General features: G+C 35.7%; 1 protein-coding gene across 1 annotated transcript in view; it reads right to left on the reverse strand.

Annotated features, from left to right (window-relative positions):
• Positions 1 to 306: 306 nt before the first annotated feature.
• The window catches only part of TAFA2 (TAFA chemokine like family member 2), a 557,130-nt gene continuing 536,283 nt past the window's right edge, over positions 307 to 21,153 (reverse strand). Inside the window, exon 5 of the mRNA XM_007455308.1 lies at positions 307 to 431. Coding sequence (XP_007455370.1) covers positions 420 to 431 — 12 coding nt within the window. The 3' untranslated portion in view covers positions 307 to 419. The remainder of the gene's footprint in view (positions 432 to 21,153) is intronic.

The raw sequence follows: 21,153 nt of genomic DNA on the forward strand, positions 1-21,153 counted from the left end.
ACAGGACTCAGGAACAGGTCCATGACAGAAGGCCAGTGCACTTGGGAGACTTTCAGAAACAAGAAAAGCAGTCACATTTGGAGCCAAGAGCCCAAAAGGTAAGTGTCTCTGACACCATCTGGAAACGCCAACTCTTCAGAAAGTAACTTCAAATCCTTTTTGCAAGTGCAATTATACAAGTTGAACACAGTTCAAATATGATGAAATCTTCATGATATAGAAGTTCATGTCGGACTTTTAAAAAGTCTTGATTCCAAGAAGAAGCTGATTACAAGCCATGAAATCCCTTGGAAATAATAGACTCCAGAGTGCCTCTTGTGAGCTGTATAAAAATTTTCCTTCAAGATCACCTCATGAATTATGTTTCTATGCTGATGTTCAATGTAATCAGCCTTGAGGATCACTTGATTTATCCTTTGTTAATGGGTTACCTGCAAAAGAAGAAGAAAATAGAATCATTTCATAACAGCCATCATCTTAAAACTCTACACAATTAAGTATTAGAAATGAATATGTAACTCAAAATGCTGTATCAAATAAGTTATTGAATTTTAAAGGACTACCATATTTAGGTATTTATAGCTTATTAAAATAATTATTTTCTCTATTATTTCATAATATTTTTAGAGCCCCTTGAACTATTATCCAAATGACTCCAACGGTGACCAGGAAGATCTTAACTGGTGATCTTTGCCCTTTCAGATCTGAAGAATGATTCTGGAATCCCTGTTCTTTCAACAGGCTCGGTGGACATAATAACCCAGAGATCATACACATCATGCCAGGAGTCAGTGAAGAAAGGCCTTTGGCCTCAGGAATACAATCAGACCCCATCTTCAAGAAAGCCCTTGAGATCTGGTTCCATAAAATCCATTCTTGAAGTAGTTTGAAAGTTGAGTGCTTATTTGACTCAACTGTATTTCAGAAAATTAGCTATTCATAAGGCAAGAAAAACCCTATGATTTTGAGAGAAAAACAATTAATGATAGTACAGTCCTTTACCAAATTTTAAAGGTGCCCAAATTTCTCATGAAATTGATTAGAGCAGTATTATTAATGCTATTATAAATTACTGAGGCAGATTCACACTGGATTTTTACACCTACTCAAGTCCAGAGAATGTTTGTATGCAGGAAAAAGGAATAATAGCTAGCTAGCTAGAATACCTGATACATACACAGATATCTCTATATGCATATGGAAGGAAGATGATATAGAGAGACAGATTTCTGCTGTGTCAATGAATTTCTAGTTATGCTCTTAATATCACAGTACTTAGAGTTGCCTAACAAACAGTTCTTTTGCAGCAACGGTGAGTAACAAAAAGTGAGTTTTTAAAAATTATTGTGGATGCTTTGGTTTTATTTCATTAAATGACATAGTTACTTGTCTTTTCATGAAACATTTACCAAAAGACTGGTTTTTGTTTGTGTTGTTTATTGTTGTTCGGTCAACTATGAAAAATAGGAACATTAAACAAAATAAGAAAGGCAGCTCTAGACTTTGCTCTGCCATAGCTGGTCTCCACAGGAAGGTGTAAAATTCAAACAGGTAGGTTCTGCATGGAGGCAGCCTTCATATCTGTGTCTCGTTGCTCAGCTACCCCTCCCAAAGAAGGAGCTTCTCTCTGTGTACTTGTAGCACAGAGAAACTATGGAAGGAATGGGACTGTGGGTGGGAAGACACAGATGTGAAGGGTCTGCTGGCCTCTAGAGATTCTGGGAGCAGGGGATATCTTCGATAGGGAAGCAATTTCATTATCAATTTGTCTGCCATTCAATGGTCATTTTATACAAGTTGTGAGAATGGCTCCCAGCCTGGGAGTCAGTGTAAGAAGACGGTGGGGAGGAAATGTGAAGAGTGCTATGGACATGATGTTACAGGGTTGCTGATGCAGATGGCTGATAACTGTGAAAAACACAGAAATGTTATTTTTGTGATACACTTTATTGACAAACATTGATTTAACACAATCTGATTTCCACTGGCTGAGAAAATTCACCTGCCTTTTCTGAAAATTCTCTCAGTAGGAATCATTATGAAACATAATATGGGGACCAGTGCTTGAAATGACAGGAAAGAAAAGAGGAAGAGAACAACTGGTTTAGCCTCAGGAGAGGTTCAACACAGGCAACTGGAGGGACACACTGCAATGACTCCAGGAAAGCAAGTGACACGTCCTCTTGAGCCACTGCAAGCCCAGGTTCTAAGTAATCTCTTGGTGGGTATGGCGGACGCATTCTTACATCTTCATTCCAAGGTAAGTATTTCATCCTGCTGGTTTATATAAAGCTGAGGAGTGATTCTCTCAACCATTTATATATTTAAAGCTTTATTTTCACATAATTTTAAAAATAGACATCAAATTGACAGTATAATACCAAAGGTTTATATATCTGTAATACATTTTTCTTCCATGTCAGTAGAGGAAACATATAAGTATACACAAACACATAACTATACAATCCATATGCTCCAGAATATCATAAATACACATTTTTATCATGCTGTGTTTCTATCAGCTAAAATAATTGCTAGAAAACCAAACTTTAAACATGATTTAAAGAAGTGATCGTCTAAATAAGCATGGATTGAAACTTAATGAAAGCTTTTCCTTATTCTCCAATTTCATGCACTATTTCCTAGCTTCCTAGTTTATTAATCCTAAAAAATCCACATTTTATGAGATGAAGAGTAACTTGTTTTCAGTATGATTTTTTTAAATCATTTGATTTTGATCAGAGGACTGTTGTGGTTCAGCACGTAGAACTCTGGATTTAGGTCAGTGTGGCAATAATACTAATCACACTGGCTGTGTCATACAACTTCTGGGCCCTACAGCTTCCCATGTGTAAAACGGGGATAATCTTGTTAGCCTCACAGCATTGCTATGAGGATTGAATTATTATACTTATGAAAACCTAGCTTTGTCAACTACGGAGTACTATAAAAACGAACGTTTTAGAGTTGGGATCAGATTTTTTCAATGCATAAATGTTTAACAAGAAAACCACCAGAAGTAGAATGAGAGGATCCCACTAACAGACATTCACTCTCAAGTTAGAGGACTACACTTAAGGAATTCAAACAAAGGCTAAGTCATAATTTGCCCTTTTCAACGAAGTATAAATATATCAGCACTCTCCCTGACAACTTCCGGATTTGTACCAAATGAAATGGCAAAGCCAAAGATTTAAAAACATGTAGATGATTCTGAATACAGGTACATTGTCACCAATTTTCATCACCTAATATGCAAGGTCCAAATAACACTTTAAAATTATTGTCTAAAATTCAGTACAAAAAAACGCTTTTATGATTTATATGCTCATTAAGTCCAAGTGAATCATGTTTAAATTATGACATGCTAATGGAGGAAAAATGATTGCCATTTTACCCTTTATAGATGGTAAACTGGAACTTCCTGATATGAAAGAGTTGCTTAAACAATACTTATACAATCCAACATTTAAAAATTTTGCTGTCCTTTAAAAGTAAGCTTTTAGTACATCAAATTAAGCACTGCCTTATTTTTTAGAACTTAAATATTACTCTCTTTTCACTCAAGCCCATCTTTTGGAAGAGGCCAACTAGTAAAAGTTTTACCTTCAAAGGAGGCTTTTTAGCAAGTTTTCAGTGACTAAAAGCAGGAGGTTGCTATAGAATCACTTTTACCGGATAGGAAATAGCATTTGCTACCATGAATTCACTGTCTTCTGGTTCTGAGGGCAATAGATGTAAAATACTGCATGAGGGAGAGAAACGGTCCTACAATCATTACAGTTATGCCTTGAGCTTCATACACTATAATCACTATCTCAGGAAATTTGCCTTTCCAAAGGCAGTATTTTACACAGCTGTTCTTTTTCATGCAAATTTTATTTGTGTGTGCTGCACACCAGCCAATTCGGTAAGTGAAACTACTTGGCTGCTGAACACATGCAATAATAAATTATTATTACTATTACTATTATTACTATCAATATTATTTCTAGTCACAAGCACAAAGCTATCTTGGTAATGAGTTGCCAGGTTGACGAAGGTAATCTGGTAACATTAAATAATGTTCTCTCATCATTCTTTAAGATAAGAGTATCCATTTATTTCTTCCAGTCCAACAAATCTACTACAGGGCTCTGATTAGATTTCTCAATAATTTATGCGAAAATCATGTCTTTTTTACATCTGTTCACCGATTTAAATTGAGAAAACTAAAACCAGGTAAATGGCATATAAGATGCTATATTTAAAATGAAGTGAAGTCAACTACTTTAATACTGTCTGTCTTCATTTTGTATTTTGACCGTTATGTTATATGCTCTGCCCATCTTCAAGGTAAGATAAATTAGAAAGGCTAAAAAAGGTAAAAAATTACAGAATCCATTCTGTCCCCAAGTGCAAAAGACGCTTTTATAAAGTTCTTAAAAACATTATATTCCTGGAGCCTATAGTTCTTTTTCCCTGTTCAAATCATGCTGACTAGGTTACTGATGGGAGACAACACACTATGGTAAGAGGCATAATGACAAATAGTGTGGGCTCTGCAGACAGGCTGCCTGGGTTCAAATCTCTGCCTTATCACTTTCTAACACTGTGAGGTTGATAAATTATTTAAACCCCCCTGAGCCTTAGTCTCCCCATGTGAAATATAAAAATGGTATTATCAGCCCTCATATGTTTGCTATTGTGATTAAATCAGATAATCCCTGCAAAGTGTCTGTCCAGGCAAATGCTTTTTAAATATTAACAGGTGGTAGCAGTAGTAATTCCCAAATAAGACACAAAAGGTGATGCATAGGATACCTATGGGAGGGGGCATTATTACTTCTTGTTTCTCTATAAATATTGATTTAATTAGTAAATTTGCTGTGTCTTATAGTAACTAAATTTGTAATTATTCATTTCATATGCTGTTAATCAAAGTCATATATCAAGATGGAAGCACTATTGTTTTAGCTGGCTTTGGGAGAGAGACTGTCTTTTCAGACAAGGTGATAGAGAGTATGTAATGGTTAAAAAGGTTATACTTTGAAGACAGGCTGTCTAGGTTCAGCCTGTTGTGCTGATAACTCAGCATGTGACCTTGAGTAAAACAGCTATAATATTAGTACCTAAATCATAGGGTTGTATGAGCTGAGGAGAAAATAAGTTAATTGGTCAAATGCTTAGAACTAATATTCTAAGGCACATAATAAGCATTATGTAAGTGGTAACATTATTCAGATATGGGTACATTTCTACGCACCGGAATGCACTGAATTCCTACATTTGCCCTCGATTATTTCTGAGCATAAGTTACTAGTTTTTACAGGCAATTGCATTATGTGTTTTTCTAGTGGACCAGCTGCCATCAGACTCTACATGCAGGAAAAATATTTAGGAAACTAGTACTACACTTTAACCACCTAGGCATAAAAATAAATGTGGTATAATTATGCCAAACAAAATGCAGATTTGTAAATTTCCTTATTCATTATTGATGGTTCCTTTGATGTATTTGGGTTCTATCCCATATCCCAGATTTTTTTTAAAATTTCAGTTGTTCACTTTGCCAGTCTACACAAATTTGTGAAATCGCTGCCAAATCTCCATCGTATCACTGTAAATCTTATCATATTAGCTTAATTTACAAAATATTCTTATTTTTTCCAGTGTGGTCATTAAAATCTTTTTATGAGGAACTATTGAACAATATTTATGTTCCTTTGAATATAAAATGAGTCACATACACACAAGAATAGAAGAGACAATGCATTATGAACATAAGTCAATTTCATTTTTTAAAAAAATTTTCACTAAAATACCCAGGTTATTAGAGAAACAAACATTTATCTTTAGACTGATGGACATTCTTTAAATAATTGGAAGGCAAGGAATAGGTGGCAGTATTTCTGAAAGGAGGCAGCAGATCAAAATGCAGTGCATGTCGGATTTTTATAATACAGCTACTTAACATCATAGATAGGCACCATTTCAAACTAATATTCCAATAATAAATTTAACTTATTCGATATAGGTAAAAAGACTAGAATACCCTCATGCTAAATGCCGATTTTTTAATTAATTAATTTCTTTATTAATGTATAATTGACATATATTGTATTAGTTTCAGGTATATAACATAAGGCACTCTACCATTTAAAATCTTTCTGACTCAGTAAATGGATTCTTAAAGCAATCTCATTTTTTTAAACCACTAAATGCTGATTTGAATGAACTCTTCCTTGCTTGGAAAATAATTGCTGCTTCACTGCAAATGTATTTTTTTAATGTAGCTCTTACAAGTACATGACTTAACTTCTTGCTTCACTTTTTGTGTACTAAATGTGCAATTAAAACATCATTACTCTGCAGTAGCAGGTTTTCTCATTTAAGCTGGAGAAAAGCTGCCATTGAGTTGGTCGTAACTGTACATGAATGCACTTGTGCTTTCTTAAAGCACCTTATGCAATGAGGTATTATGAAATGGAAGACTCCTATTGGTCTGAAATAATCATTTAAGAGCAAGCTGACCAGACAGCTTTTAAGTATAGATGAGGCAGTTTAAGGCAATGACATATGAATCACCTTCATAAACATACACACCTATGTAAAAAATTAAGCCTCTATTTTACTTTCATACTGGTGAAAGTGATTCCTATAAGCCCTGAAAACTACTGCATTTTCATACCGCAGTTTAATTTTCCTTCCTAAGAATGGCTGGTGCTGTGGCTTGGCCTCCACATTTAACATTTGGGGCACCAAAGTCAATCTGTTTAATACTTCGGCTGGGGTCAATATTGCCACTTAACTGACCTTGTTATCTGTTCTATGAATTCTCAAAAAATTTATCTCAAAAAATTTAACAGCCTTGGGTGATTGGGAATAGTCATTTCAAACAACAGAGCATCTCTGTAGTTAACTGATTCTATTCTGTAACATCTTATGGAAAAACCCAAACTTTTTTGCCAACCCAATATTTAGGTGTACCTCAGTGTGGGTCCCAGTTTGGAAGCGGGAAATGGCATAGAGTCTTCCTAGACTCTTCTGGAAAAGAAAACAGAGCACCAGACTGAGAAGAGGTGGGCTTGTTTTGATAAGAGTTTATAAGTGTTACAACCTTCTGGTTTTAGAACTTTGGACAAGTCACTTAAAAATCTCTCAACCTCCCTGGTTCATTCATACCTGTCAAACAAGCTGGCTAGACTTAGTGAGTTTCTAATTCCCTTCTATCCCCAAGGATAATAAGGACTAATTCAAAATGGTATAAAATTTTATCCTGACTACTTTATTATTTGATTACCTGATTACCTTATTTATTACCTAAATTCATTGGTGGTATAACCACTATATAGACTTCATTTTTCTAAAAAGTCTATATTAGAATGCAGGACTAGTAAGCTTTTACCACAAATACATCTGTCAGTGGCTTTCAGCTTCCTATGCTGTGCAAATGAAGATCTCAACTAGAAATGAATCTTTGGAACAGATGGACTTGCACCATTTCTTGGAACTTTGAAAACTGTACAGTGTGCCTGCCATGAACTCTTCTATGTGACTCATGAAAGCAGATGACTGTTTGCACTTCCATTTATGCACATTCATCCACTAGGAGGCAGATCAACTGACTCTCTCTGGATGACATTAACTGTTAGCATTCCCTGACTTCTCTTTGGGTAGTTAATAAATTCCTTTGGGACATTAAGAAAATTTAAGACTTTCCTACTTCTCTTGGCTTTCTACCATATATACCTTCCATTTAATCCAGGTGGAAAAACAACAAAAATTTAGATAATTTTGGAAGACAACAGTATAATGGTATTACACTTTTAAAGAAACATCATAAAGTCCTTAAAATGGGAAAACAATTAGTTTGAATGCTTTGAGGAAAGTTGAATAGATTTTTACAGATATTATTCCATATACCAGTGAGTTCACACATTTTTAGAGACAGTTGAAACTCTGAACTCAATTGGAAGGCACTTTTCCTGCTAAATTTGATAGTAGGTTCATTTCTTTAGACTCACCTCTCATATATAAAGAAGTAATTTGAATTGATAGTTTTTAATCCCATTTCTGTTGTAAAGACTTACTTTAAAAGTTTACATCTGGTCAAGTATCACAGTCAAGAATTTCAGCCTCACTGCACATAAGGGCTAACAGAAGTAAGCAATAAAAATTGTGTTTATAAGGTGTATTTAAGATAAGTGGAGTTTGGGAGGAAGGATTGAAACTTGGAAGAAATTTGTCTTAGTAGCCTAGGAATCACTAAGAGAGCAACATTTTCTCTTAGCTTCCTGGTTGGTTTGAGTTATAAATACAACTTTTCCTTGAGACACCTGTCTGCATAAAGAATATGTTGCTTTCATTTTGGAAAGAACTTGGTGTAACTTGTGGAAGAACGAGGCTAGTACCGTGCCTGAAGTAGCATATACACACTCTCTCCTTTCCATCCCTATCTTCTGCCATAAAATTAAGTTTAGAGATGACCAATCTATATGTGGTACATTTTTGGGAAAAAATGTTTCTCTAAGTTAAAAAAACTAGAATCCATTTTCTGAAGGATAGGGCAGCATAGGCAGTGATGTTTACTATGTTGGGGGTGTTTGCTTTTTTTTTTTTTTCTATTTCCCAGATATATTTCTCCCTTTAAAAAATATAGTCATAATCCATTAGTCTCAAATTCCCAAAGTTGATCAAAATATGAATCTTTAAATCTAGTCAATTCTAATTACTTAGATGCTGTTATGACATAGCTTATTCAGTTAAGGGGCAATTTAAATATAGAAAGAATGAACCATTAGGTAAGACCACAATCTTCATTTGGTTTATGGCGATTTGGTGAAAGTTTGATGGTTCAGTGCTTTTCATGCTAATTTCCAAACTAATAGGTCGAACACTGACAGAGGTCCACTTATACTCAGGATTTTGTTTTACCCATTTCATGTTCTTGGGAAAACAATATGTTAGCTGCAGGGTCATTTTAGGTGACAATATTAGGTTCACCAATAATGACACATTGGCTATTTGTGGCCAGTTTCTTGGCCTCATATCAAAGAATGATGCTTCCCTACCCCTTCCTTATGAAAGATAATTCAGTGTCTTCTTTACTGACCACTGAAGCAGTTCTTTACCTTTGATTCCTAGAGCTGTATCAAGTTCATCTTTTCCCTGAAATCAGGGGCACCTGGAATGCTAATGGTAATTATAAGAAAGAATAGGTTACAGTTAATCCTGCAACACGATGTACACACCTGCTGCTCTGTGAGAAATAAACCGACACAAGAGCTTATTTCTGGAGTTGTTTTGAATCTTTACTCCTCAACGAAACTTCTGTCCCTTCCTTAGAATACCACCAACGCTAGGATTTGCCACACTAGTGCTCCAACATGGAGCCAGAATATTAGTGTGGAAAAATCAAAAACTGTCATCAGGCACAGCAGAAACCTTCTCTTTCTACTTCTCCATTCAAACTTGAAGAGTTTTACACGTTTGCTTAAGGAACAAACACATGTCAGGTACTCCACTGTTCAAAAGATTATTACAGGAAACAAACCTGGGCAAAAGGGAATATTTCAACAAGCAGAAAGGGACAGCAAGACAATAACTTCCTTTACCTCCATAAAAGCCCACAATGGGGACAGTTTTGCACCTCTCCTAGAGGATTATAAACTCTTAGAACATTTTTTTTTTTATTTCAGAGAAACACATACCCATAAACGGTACCTAAAATAAACAGCTTTTATGAGAAATTGATATAAGGATAGTAAACATTTCTCATGACGATTTTGGGAAGCATTCTGCACAAATGTAAGAAAAGAATTCATTTAAAATCAAGGAAGAAAGTATATAGAAATCAACAGACAACCACTTTAACATAAAAGGGTAAAAGAATTGTAGAAACATTATGTAATATTCAATTAGAATTCAGACTTAATATTTGCAAGCTTAACCATTCATAGTTTGCCTGAACATCTGTGTATATAGTAGTTTGTAATTTGCTGAAGCATGACCCTGAATCATACATATTTTAATGCTGATAAATGAGGCCAAGTCATTTAACCAAAGTGTGGGTCTAGCCACCCATGGGCACTCACTTCTAAAGCCAGCTTTGTTCTCTACTCATCAACTGTGTAATCCTCAGTAACAGTCTGAATGGGATTCATGATATTTTTCAGTTGTAATTTGTGACATTTTGTAGATAAACTTTCAAAAGTTTTCTTTATAATCTGTCTTTCCCAAAGTACTCCAAAGGTATAAAACATGTACTATTTGATTTTCAAATATTTGAATAATTTAATATTGGAGAGTATAACATGAAAAATAATAAATCATATGAGGGAATGGCTAGTAATTAGGATCAAGTAACAGAAGGTTTTGGTAAGATGAATCAAAAGTTAAGTAAAACATTTCCTACATAAGTTTGAGGGCTCAGGATATTTAAAATTAATAGCAGAAAATAGACTAATCATGTCATAATATAAAAAGATGTTTTCCAATTTTGAAAAAAACTTGAGTCTTTGAGCAATAAGAACAGATCCCTCTTTCCCATCATTGTTAATCTTGACCTCTCTCTACCTAAGCAGAAAATGTAAGACTAAAATGATTGAGGAAGAACAGAACTTTTGGGTTCTGGTCACATTTACTTGACTTCATCCAAATATATCAGGGCCAACATAGTCATGAAGTGGATCAGTATCATGACTTGCCATGGTCACATGTGACTGAAGACAAAAGACGAAGCTGGAGAAAATTTAGAGGAGCTTCATATTCTTTAGAAAAAGCAAGGAACAGATGGATAAATATACCACTTAATATATCCAGGCCTCCATTTTCTTCACATTGTTCAGAAACATGGAAAGCCTTTCAGGAATGTTAATTTCACTTCTCCCCACTGGATATTTTGAACAATGATAGCAATTTTCTCCAGATGTTTTCTCTTGCATCAGTTTCTAGATCCTAGTCATCTTTTTATTTAGTTCCCCACTCTCTGTCTCACTGTCACTACTTTAACTGAGGTCTTTATTCCATCTGGTTTGTAGAGTTGGAATAACCTCCCAATTTGTATCCCTGATTTGTCTTGTCCTTTGCAGTGTCTGCTCCTCCTCTTTGCTATCATCATTCCTGAAAAGTCTATAAAGATGTCCTATCATAGAAAGAAATCTAAATTCTTGCTGGTAATACAGAAGGTCCTTTATGATAAGACCTCAACCCACCCAACTTCATCTCCCACCTTCCCAACCCCTTCAGAGATGCATAGGCTCAACTCCAGTCACATCCAGCTATTTAATCCTCCTAGGACTTGATGCCCATTCGTATCTCCTTATCTTTGTGTACATTTTACCTCTGCCTGAAATATTCTCCTTTCAAACCTCAGAACAAATGTTACCACTTCATAATTCATAAACCTTTGTGATTCGTCCAGTCAGCACTTTGTTCATACTTCTATTATGAGACATATCACATTATGATTATTTATTAATCTGTTCATTTCTCCCACTTAACTATGATGTATTGAAATAAAATATTAGCATATTTTGTTTCCTCAGTGCTAAACAGCATTCCAGGTACATAAATGATGCCTAATATTTATTAAATGAAAGACTGCAATGATGGATGGGTGGGTGGATGGATAAATTAAAAAATTAATTATGAATATAAAGGGAAAATGATATGTAATTTCAGAAGAAGGAAAACTAGAGGTACTCTTTGGATTCTCCAGGAATAGCAAGGGGAATGATTAAGTGACCCAAAAGGTCAGTTCCTCCATTTAAAAATTTTTTAGGATTATTCCCATGATTCTGTGGAAATTATAGATATGCATGGGTCCTGACATCAGCTTCACATTTGCACCTCGGATATTTAAATTTATTCTTATTTGGAGAAGGTCTGATTTTTAAAATGAAATTAATTCAGGAAAAGAATAATGCAAGAAGATAATAGCAATCTGTGGTGCTTTAATTTGTATTAGACTAACCACTTGGGATGTGGAAAATGTCCAAATAGATACATCAAGGTTGATTCTCACAGATTCATTACAGTTAAAAATTATCCTAATTAAAAAAAAAAAAGTACTTCTCTCTTTTCAGTAATTTGCATACTGCTGCTTAACACTGTCAGGAAAATTTTCGTATGAAATATTCTGTGGTGACAATTACCCTACACCTAGGTTTACATGTTCACTTGACATCAGGTGTCATGGTACAAATGAAATATCATCAAATTTCCTATAATGGAACAAAGTAAACAGATACCACGATGAGTGATTCACCCCCAAAATAATGTTGTACACGCAATCCCTCTCTCTCTCTCTCTCTCTCTCCATCCCACTCTCCTTCTCATACGTGCTATATACATACTATATTATACAGCCTCTATATTTAAGTTCAAGATGCCTGATCCCTCCAACCACCACTTTTCTTCCATTGGATTCTAATGCCAAGGACAGCTGATCACTTTGCTCCTCAGGACAACCTGGAATCCTCTTCACCCTTCCTTTGCTTCCATCTCTCAGGTCATAATTGCTGGCATTAGTAGACAATGTGCACCTCCATTTTCTCTTGTAATCCTCATGATTATTCTGTGACATTTTTTCCCCTTTTACTATTTACTGTTATTAGTCCTTGTTACTAATTACTATTATCCCCAGTTTACAGTTGAACAAACTGAGGCTCAGATAACTTAAGTGTGAAACTTCTTAAAGATGCATGTAAACAGTGAGTGATAGTCGGGGGGCTGAGATCCCCATTTGGGGGCTTCAAATCTACTGAAACAGGTCCTGCATAACTGGTTCTTCCATTGATTTTTTTGACTAATATTTACTGAGCGCATACTAAGTGACAGGCATGGTCCTAGGTGTGAAAAAAAATCACTGCCCCTGTGAAACTGACAATCTAGAGAGCCAGACAAACGACAGACATCATAAGTAAAATTTTACAGTATGTTAGGCCACACAGAAAGGTAGACAAGATGAAAAGGCACAGGGCTATGTAACAGATGAGGGAACAAGATAAACCCCCAGAAAAACAACTAAATGAAGTGGAGATAGCTAATCTTCCAGAAAAAGAATTCAGTATAATGATAGTGAAGATGATTCAGGACCTCAGAAAAAGAATGGAGGCAAAGATGGAGAAGATGCAAGAAATGTTTAACAAAGATCAAGAAGAATTAAAGAACAAACAAACAGAGATGAACAATACAATAACTGAAATGAAAAATACACTACAAGGAATCAATAGCAGAATAACTGAGGCGGAAAAGCGGATAAGTGACCTGGAAAACAGAATTGCGGAATTCACTGCTGCAGAACAGAATTAAAAAAAAAGAATGAAAAGAAATGAAGACAGACTAAGAGACCTCTGGGACAACATTGAACGCAACAACATTCGCATTATAGGGGTCCCAGAAGGAGAAGAGAAAAGACCAAGAAAATATTTGAAGAGATTAGAGTCGAAAACTTCCCTAAGATGGGAAAGGAAATAGCCACGCAAGTCCAGGAAGCACATAGAGTCCCATACAGTATAAACCCAAGGAGAAACACGCCAAGACACACAGTCATCAAATTGGCAAAAACTAAAGACAAAGAAAAATTATTGAAAGCAGCAGGGGAAAAACTACAAATAACATACAAAGGAACTCCCATAAGGTTAACAGCTGATTTCTCAGCAGAAACTCTACAAGCCAGAAGGGAGTGGCATAATATACCTAAAGTGATGAAAGGGAAGAATCTACAACCAAGATTACTCTACGCAGCAAGGATCTCATTAAGATTCTATGGAGAAATCAAAAGCTTTACAGACAAGCAAAAGCTAAGAGAATTCAGCACCACCAAACAAGCTCTACAACAAATGCTAAAGGAACTTCTCTAAGTGGGAAACACAAGAGAAGAAAAGGACCTGCAAAACAAAACAAAACGATTAAGAAAATGGTAATAGGAACATACATATTGATAATTACCTTAAACGTGAATGGATTAAATGCTCCAACCAAAAGACACAGGCTTGCTGAATGGATACAAAAGCAAACCTGTATATATGGTGTCTACAAGAGACACACTTCAGACCTGGGGGCACATACAGACTGAAAGTGAGGGGTTGGAAAAACATATCCCTTGCAAATGGAAAACAAAAGAAAGCTAGAGTAGCAATCCTCATATCAGATTGAATAGACTTTAAAATAAAGAATGTTACAAGAGACAGGGAAGGACACTACGTAATGATCAAGGGATGAACCCAAGAAGAAGATATAACAATTATAGATATATATGCACCCAACACAGGAGCGGCTCAGTACATAAGGCAACTGCTAACATCTATAAAAGAGGAAATTGATGGTAACACAATAATAGTGGGGGACTTTAACACCTCACTTACACCAATGGACAGATCATCCAAACAAAATTAATAAGGACACACAAACATTAAATGACACAATAGATCAGATAGGTTTAATTGATATTTATAGGACATTCCATCCAAAAACAGCAGATTACACTTTCTTCTCAAGTGCACAAGGAACAGTCTCCAGGATAGATCACATCTTGGGTCACAAATCAAGCCTCAGTAAACTTAAGAAAATTGAAATCATATCAAGCATATTTTCTGACCACAATGCTGTGAGATTAGAAATAAATTAGAGGGAAAAAAACATAAAAAAATACAAACACATGGAGGCTAAACAATACGTTACTAAATAACCAAGAGATCACTGAAGAAATCAAAGAAGAAATCAAAAAATACCTAGAGACAAATGACAATGAAAACACGATGATCCAAAACCTATGGGATGCAGCAAAAGCATTTCTAATGGGGAAGTTTATAGCTATACAAGCCTACCTCAAGAAACAAGAAAAATCTCAAACAATCTAACCTTACACCTAAAAGAACTAGAGCAGGAAGAACAAACAAAACCCACAGTTAGCAGAAGGAAAGAAATCAACAAGCTCAGAGCAGAAATAAATGAAATAGAAACAAAGAAAGCAATAGCAAAGATCAGTAAAACTAAAAGCTGGTTCTCTGAGAAGATAAACAAAATTGATAAAACATTAGCCAGTCTCATCAAGAAAAAGAGGGAGAGGACTCAAATCTATAAAATTAGAAATGAAAAAGGAGAAGTTACAACAGACAACGCAGAAATACAAAGCATCCTAAGAGACTACTACAAGCAACTCTATGCCAATAAAATGGACAACCTGGAAGAAATGGACAAATTCTTAGAAAGGTATAACCTTCCAAGACTGAACCGGGAAGAAACAAAGTATGAACAGACTAATCACAAGTAATGAAATTGAAACTGTGATTTAAAATCTTCCAACAAACAAGAGTCCAGGACCAGATGGCTTCACAGGTGAATTCTATCAAACATTTAGAGAAGAGCTAACACCCATCCTTCTCAAACTCTTCCAAAAAATTGCAGAGGAATGAACACTCCCAAACTCATTCTACGAGGCCACCATCACCCTGACAGCAAAACCAGACAAAGATATTACAAAATAAGAAAATTACAGACCAATATCACTTATGAATATAGATGCAAAAATCCTCAACAAAATACTAGCAAACAGAATCCAACAACACATTAAAGGGATCATACACCATGTCCAAGTGGGACTTATCCCAGGGATGCAAGGATTCTTCAATATATGCAAATCAATCAGTGTGATACCCCATATTAACGAATTGAAGAATAAAAACCATATGATCATCTCAGTAGATGCAGAAAAAGCTTTTGACAAAATTCAACACCCATTTATGATAAAAACTCTCCAGAAAGTGGTCATAGAGGGAACCTACCTCAACATAATAAAGGCCATATATGACAAACCCACAGCAAACATCATTCTCAATGGTGAATAACTGAAAGCATTTCATCTAAGATCAGGAAAAAGATAAGGATGTCCACTCTTGCCACTCTTATTCAACATAGTTTTTGGAAGTCCTAGCCACAGCAATCAGAGAAGAAAAAGAAATAAAAGGAATACAAATTGGAATAGAAGAAGTAAACCTGTCACTGAAGATGACATGATACTATAAATAGAGAATCCTAAAGATGCCACCAAAAACTACTAGAGCTAATCAATAAATTTGGTAAAGTTGCAGGACACAAAATTAATGCACAGAAATCTCTTGCATTCCTATACACTAATGATGAACAATCTGAAAGAGAAATTAAGGAAACACTCCCATTTTCCACTGCAACAAAAAGAATAAAATGCCTAGGAATAAACCTACCTAGGGAGACAAAAGACTTGCATACAGAAAACTATAAGAAACTGATGAAAGAAATTAAAGATGACACCAACAGATGGAGAGATATACTATGTTCTTGGATTGGAAGAATCAATATTGTGAAAATGACTGTACTACCCAAAGCAATCTACAGATTCAGTGCAATCCCTATCAAATTACCAATGGCATTTTTTACGGGACTAGAACAAAAAATCTTAAAATTTGTATGGAGACACAAAAGACCCCGAATAGCCAAAGCAGTCTTGAGGGGAAACGACAGAGCTGGAGGAATCAGACTCCCTGACTTCAGACTATACTACAAAGCTACAGTAATCAAGACAATATGGCACAAAAACAGAAATATAGATCAATGGAACAAGATAGAAAGCCCAGAGATAAATCTATGCACCTATGGTCAACTAATCTATGACAAAGGAGGCAAGGACATACAATAGTGAAAAGACAGTCTCTTCAATAAGTGGTGCTGGGAAAACTGGACAGCTACATGGAAAAGAATGAAATTAGGACACTCCCTAACACCATACACAAAAATAAACTCAAAATGGATTAGAGACATAAATGTAAGACCAGACACTATAAAACTCTTAGAAGAAAACATAGGAAGAACACCCTTTGACATGAATCACAGCAAGGTCTTTTCTGATCCACCTCCTAGAATAATGGAAATAAAAACAGAAACAAACAAATGGGACCTAATGAAATTTAAAGGCTTTTGCACAGCAAAGGAAACCATAAACAAGACGAAAAGACAACCCTCAAAATGGGAGAAAATATTTGTAAATGAATCAACAGAAAAAGGATTAATCTGCAAAATATATAAACAGCTCATGCAGCTCAATATTGGAAAAACAAACAACCCCATCCAAAAATGGGCAGAAGACCTAAATAGACATTTCTCCAAAGATGACATACAGATGGCCAAGAAGCACTTGAAAAGCTGCTCAGCATCACTAATTATTAGAGAAATGTAAATCAAAACTACAATGAGGTATCACCTCACACCAATTAGAATGGGCATCATCAGAAAATCTACAAACAACAAATTGCTGGAGAGGGTGTGGAGAAAAGGGAACCCTCTTGCACTGTTGGTGGGAATGTAAATCGATACAGCCACTATGGAGAACAGTATGGAGGTTCCTCAAAGAACTAAAAATAGAGTTGCCATATGACCCAGCAATCCCACTACTGGGCATATACCCAGAGAAAACCATAATTCAAAAAGACACAGGCACCCCAATATTCATTGCAGCACTCTTTACAATAGCCAGGTCATGGAAGCAACCTAAATGCCCATCGACAGATGAGTGAATAAAGAAGATGTGGCACAAATATACAGTGGAATATTAGTCAGCCATAAGAAGGAACAAAATTGGGTCATTTGTAGAGACGTGGATGGATCTAGAGACTGTCATACAGGGTGAAGTATGTCGGAAAGAGAAAAACAAATATTGTATATTAACACATATATGTGGGACCTAGGAAAATGGTACAGATGAACTGGTTTGCAGGGCAGAAATTGAGACACTGATGTAGAGAACAAACGTATGGACACCAAAGGGGGAAAGTGGTGGGAGGTGGTGGTGGTGGTGTGATTAATTGGGAGATTGGGATTGACAGGTATACACTGATATGTATAAAATGGATGACTAATAAGAACCTGCTGTATAAAAAAGTAAATAAAATTGTAAAAAAGGGAAAGAAAAAAATAATAAGGTATGTTAGGCCATGCCAAGAGAAAAATAAAGTCAAGAGAAAGAGGGATTTTTGAAGCAGGGATATGCAAGTTCAGTTGGCATAGATGGGGAAGACTTGCTGCGAAAGTGAGACTTCAGTAAAAGCCTACATAGATAAGAGAGCCATCAAGCTGACAGCTAGGGGAAGAGCATTTCAGGCAGAAGGAACAGCATGTGCAAATGAGCTGAGACAAGAAAATTCAAAGGGGCAAAGGTGTGGCACTGGAGTAAGCAGGGAGGAGAGTCGTAGTGGATGAGGTCAGAGACGTGCATTCATTCATTCATCTATTTCTTTGTTTATTCAGCAAGTGTTGTTGTTGCTCCCATGTTACTAAGATAAAAGTGGGCAAACACGTATATGGTCCTTGTTCTCATGGGCGCACAAAAAGGAACCACACGGAAGTGACCGGGAACACACATGGCTTCAAATCGTCCTCCCTTCAGAAGCTTCATTCCTGGAACTTGGAACTGCATAGAACCTAAATGGTTATCTGAAAGAGACCACGATGACTTCTTTTCATAAGCCCTGGAAGCTACTGTTCTTTCTGTTTATACAGTGAAGTCTTGTAAAGTTTTAAGGGAGGACTGGGTAGTGAGTGAGTGTGTGTGCACGCACAGGGGAAGCAGTGGCTTTTCTTGGCAAATGTTTTCCACTGACTGGTGGCAAAGAGTTCCTGAATACATGACTTACGTTCACTTATACTCCAGCTAAACTGAGACATCCCCTAGTATAGAAAACCAATCTAGAAGAGGAAGGTCACTCATCTCTCCATTGTAGAATTTAGCTTTTCTTGTCTGTGAGAAAAGCTTTGAAGGGATGTCCCTTCCCCACTACTATTCAGCTGTTCTTGAGATATTGAAGTTAAGGAGAAATGTGAGTTTGGTCATGAGAAAAAATGCCATATCTCTGTTTCTAGAGGATTCTGAAAGGCAGAGATAGAGAAGAAGCTAAACTAAATCTGAAGCACAGGGAAAAGAATATCATAGGTGTTACTCCATCCATGGCAAACTCATTTGAAATGTGTATCAGAGGAAAAGCCAAAAATTATTTGATCCATTTATGCTTTTCCTACTCAAATATTTATTCTCATAACTTAGGGGCTAGACTGCCTGGGTTCATTCCAGCTCCATTGCTTATTAGCTGTGTAACTTTGGGCAACATCTTCATTTCTCAATCTCCTCATTTGTAAAATGAAGATAATAATCAAGCCTATCTCATGGGGTGGCTGTGAAGATTAAGTGAACTAATATGTATTAAGTGCTTATAATATCACTTGATGCTATCACTTGATGATAGTGAGAACTTAATGTTATTTTTACTTAGTCTAGTAAAAATGGAAGTAGCGTGCAATCCCTAATGTATGCAAAGTCACTTATCATGTAGTTTCTTGGTATCATGAGGAATTAAACCTTTTATCATTGGGAAATGTCCCTCCTTAGCAATAACTTTTGTCACAAATTCTTTAGTACTAGTATTATTACACTGGCTTTCTTTAGGTTAGTGTTTGCATAGTGTATCTTTTTCCATTTTAAAAAATTTTCAGTTTTCCTCTATATTTCAGAGGAACCCCTGTTAAATAGCATATATTTGTTTTGAATTTTTGATCCAGATTGACAATCCTTGGATTTGCCTTATAACTGGATCGTTTAGGCCACTTGCATTTAATATAATCACTGATAAATTTGGGTTACTAACTACCAAGTACTTGCTATTTATTCCACTTGTTCCAGATTCCTTTTTCCTCTCCTCTTCTGACTTCTTTCTTTTGTACTCTCTCTAACACTGACAATAACCTCCATGGGTTTAGTAACTCCAAACTGGACTAATCTCTCTTGGTCTTCATCCTCCCCTATACTCTGGGCAAGAAGCTCTTCACTTTCTTGTTGGCTTTTCAAAGCCTCCAAATATACTACCTTATATTTTGTTAAGCTCTTCAATCTCCTTTTGGGGGAAGGGGAGAAGAAGGCGTACTTTAACTATATTACAAAGTACCCATTACTAAAAGTGAAAGTCAAGTTACGTGGGTTGTTTTTACAATGAACTTGGTGTTGATTAGTAATGCAACAAATCATGTAACATTTGAAATTTATCTTTGGTATTTACCCACATAGTACCTCTGCATTATAATCATGTTTAGATTGAGTCTTCTCTCCAAACTTACTTTCATCTAATGCTAAAAAAGAAATTAATTAATAGTTACTTACACTTGGGGGGACTATATTTTCCAGTTTGCCTTGGACAGTCCTGATTTACACCTGTTGTCCTGACTTCCTGTTGGGTCTATCCTGGAAATAAGTCCTAATATGGACAATAAATTATATTATCACCTACATAGAGTAATTACCCTTATTGTGGAAATTTGAATTTTGGCAAGTAACTCCTGAATGTTGAAATCTTCAAGCTATGAATGAGTGACTCTCTGATATAAGAATATGAGCCACTGGAATTCAGGCAAAAAAAAGCAACATACCTTGAAGCATAAAACGTTTCTGAAACCCATTAAATCACAAGTTGCTAGTAAATTTTTAAGGCTGGCATTGAAGAAGGGCTCCTAGGTAAAGCTCTGTACTAACCTCTTCAACTTATCCATCATAAAGATGAGACCCAGAGGTTGTAATGTGAAAAACTGACTATAATATTATCAGTTAGTATTGTAATCCAAGATCATCAACTCTGAGAATCAATTAAAGCCATGGCATAGACTATTACCTTTGAGATAAAAGACTTGTTATAATAAGAAGGCAAGGAGGCTTCTAACAAAATTTAGATCTATTTCAAAACTAATTACTAATACTCTCTTAAGTATAGGGTTCATTTACTGAATTCTTTGGTTATTTCTATTATTTTATGATTGAAAATTCTATTATAATGGAATTTCCCCCAATTTTGCCTAAACTTGTCTATGAATTTCAATTTCCCCTAATTTAAAAATATTTTCTTTACCATGAATAATTAAAAGTTGTCTAAGAGGTAATATGTTTGACTCATACTGAATGTTCATCTGCTGCTGCTGATGATGAAGAAAATGATGAATTTAGGATTTTCAGAGAATCAGACAGGCAGTATTATAAGCAATGGTTAAGAGCATGTCGTTAAGAACATCAGCAAGGCATGGGCTTATTTTGAGTTAGCCATTCGTCAGCTGTGTGGCCCTGTTATTTCACTACCAAAAAACCTCAGTTTTCTTCCCTAC

This window comes from Lipotes vexillifer, unplaced genomic scaffold (genome assembly GCF_000442215.2).
Source record: "Lipotes vexillifer unplaced genomic scaffold, Lipotes_vexillifer_v1.1 scaffold592, whole genome shotgun sequence".
Lineage (NCBI taxonomy): Eukaryota > Metazoa > Chordata > Mammalia > Artiodactyla > Lipotidae > Lipotes > Lipotes vexillifer.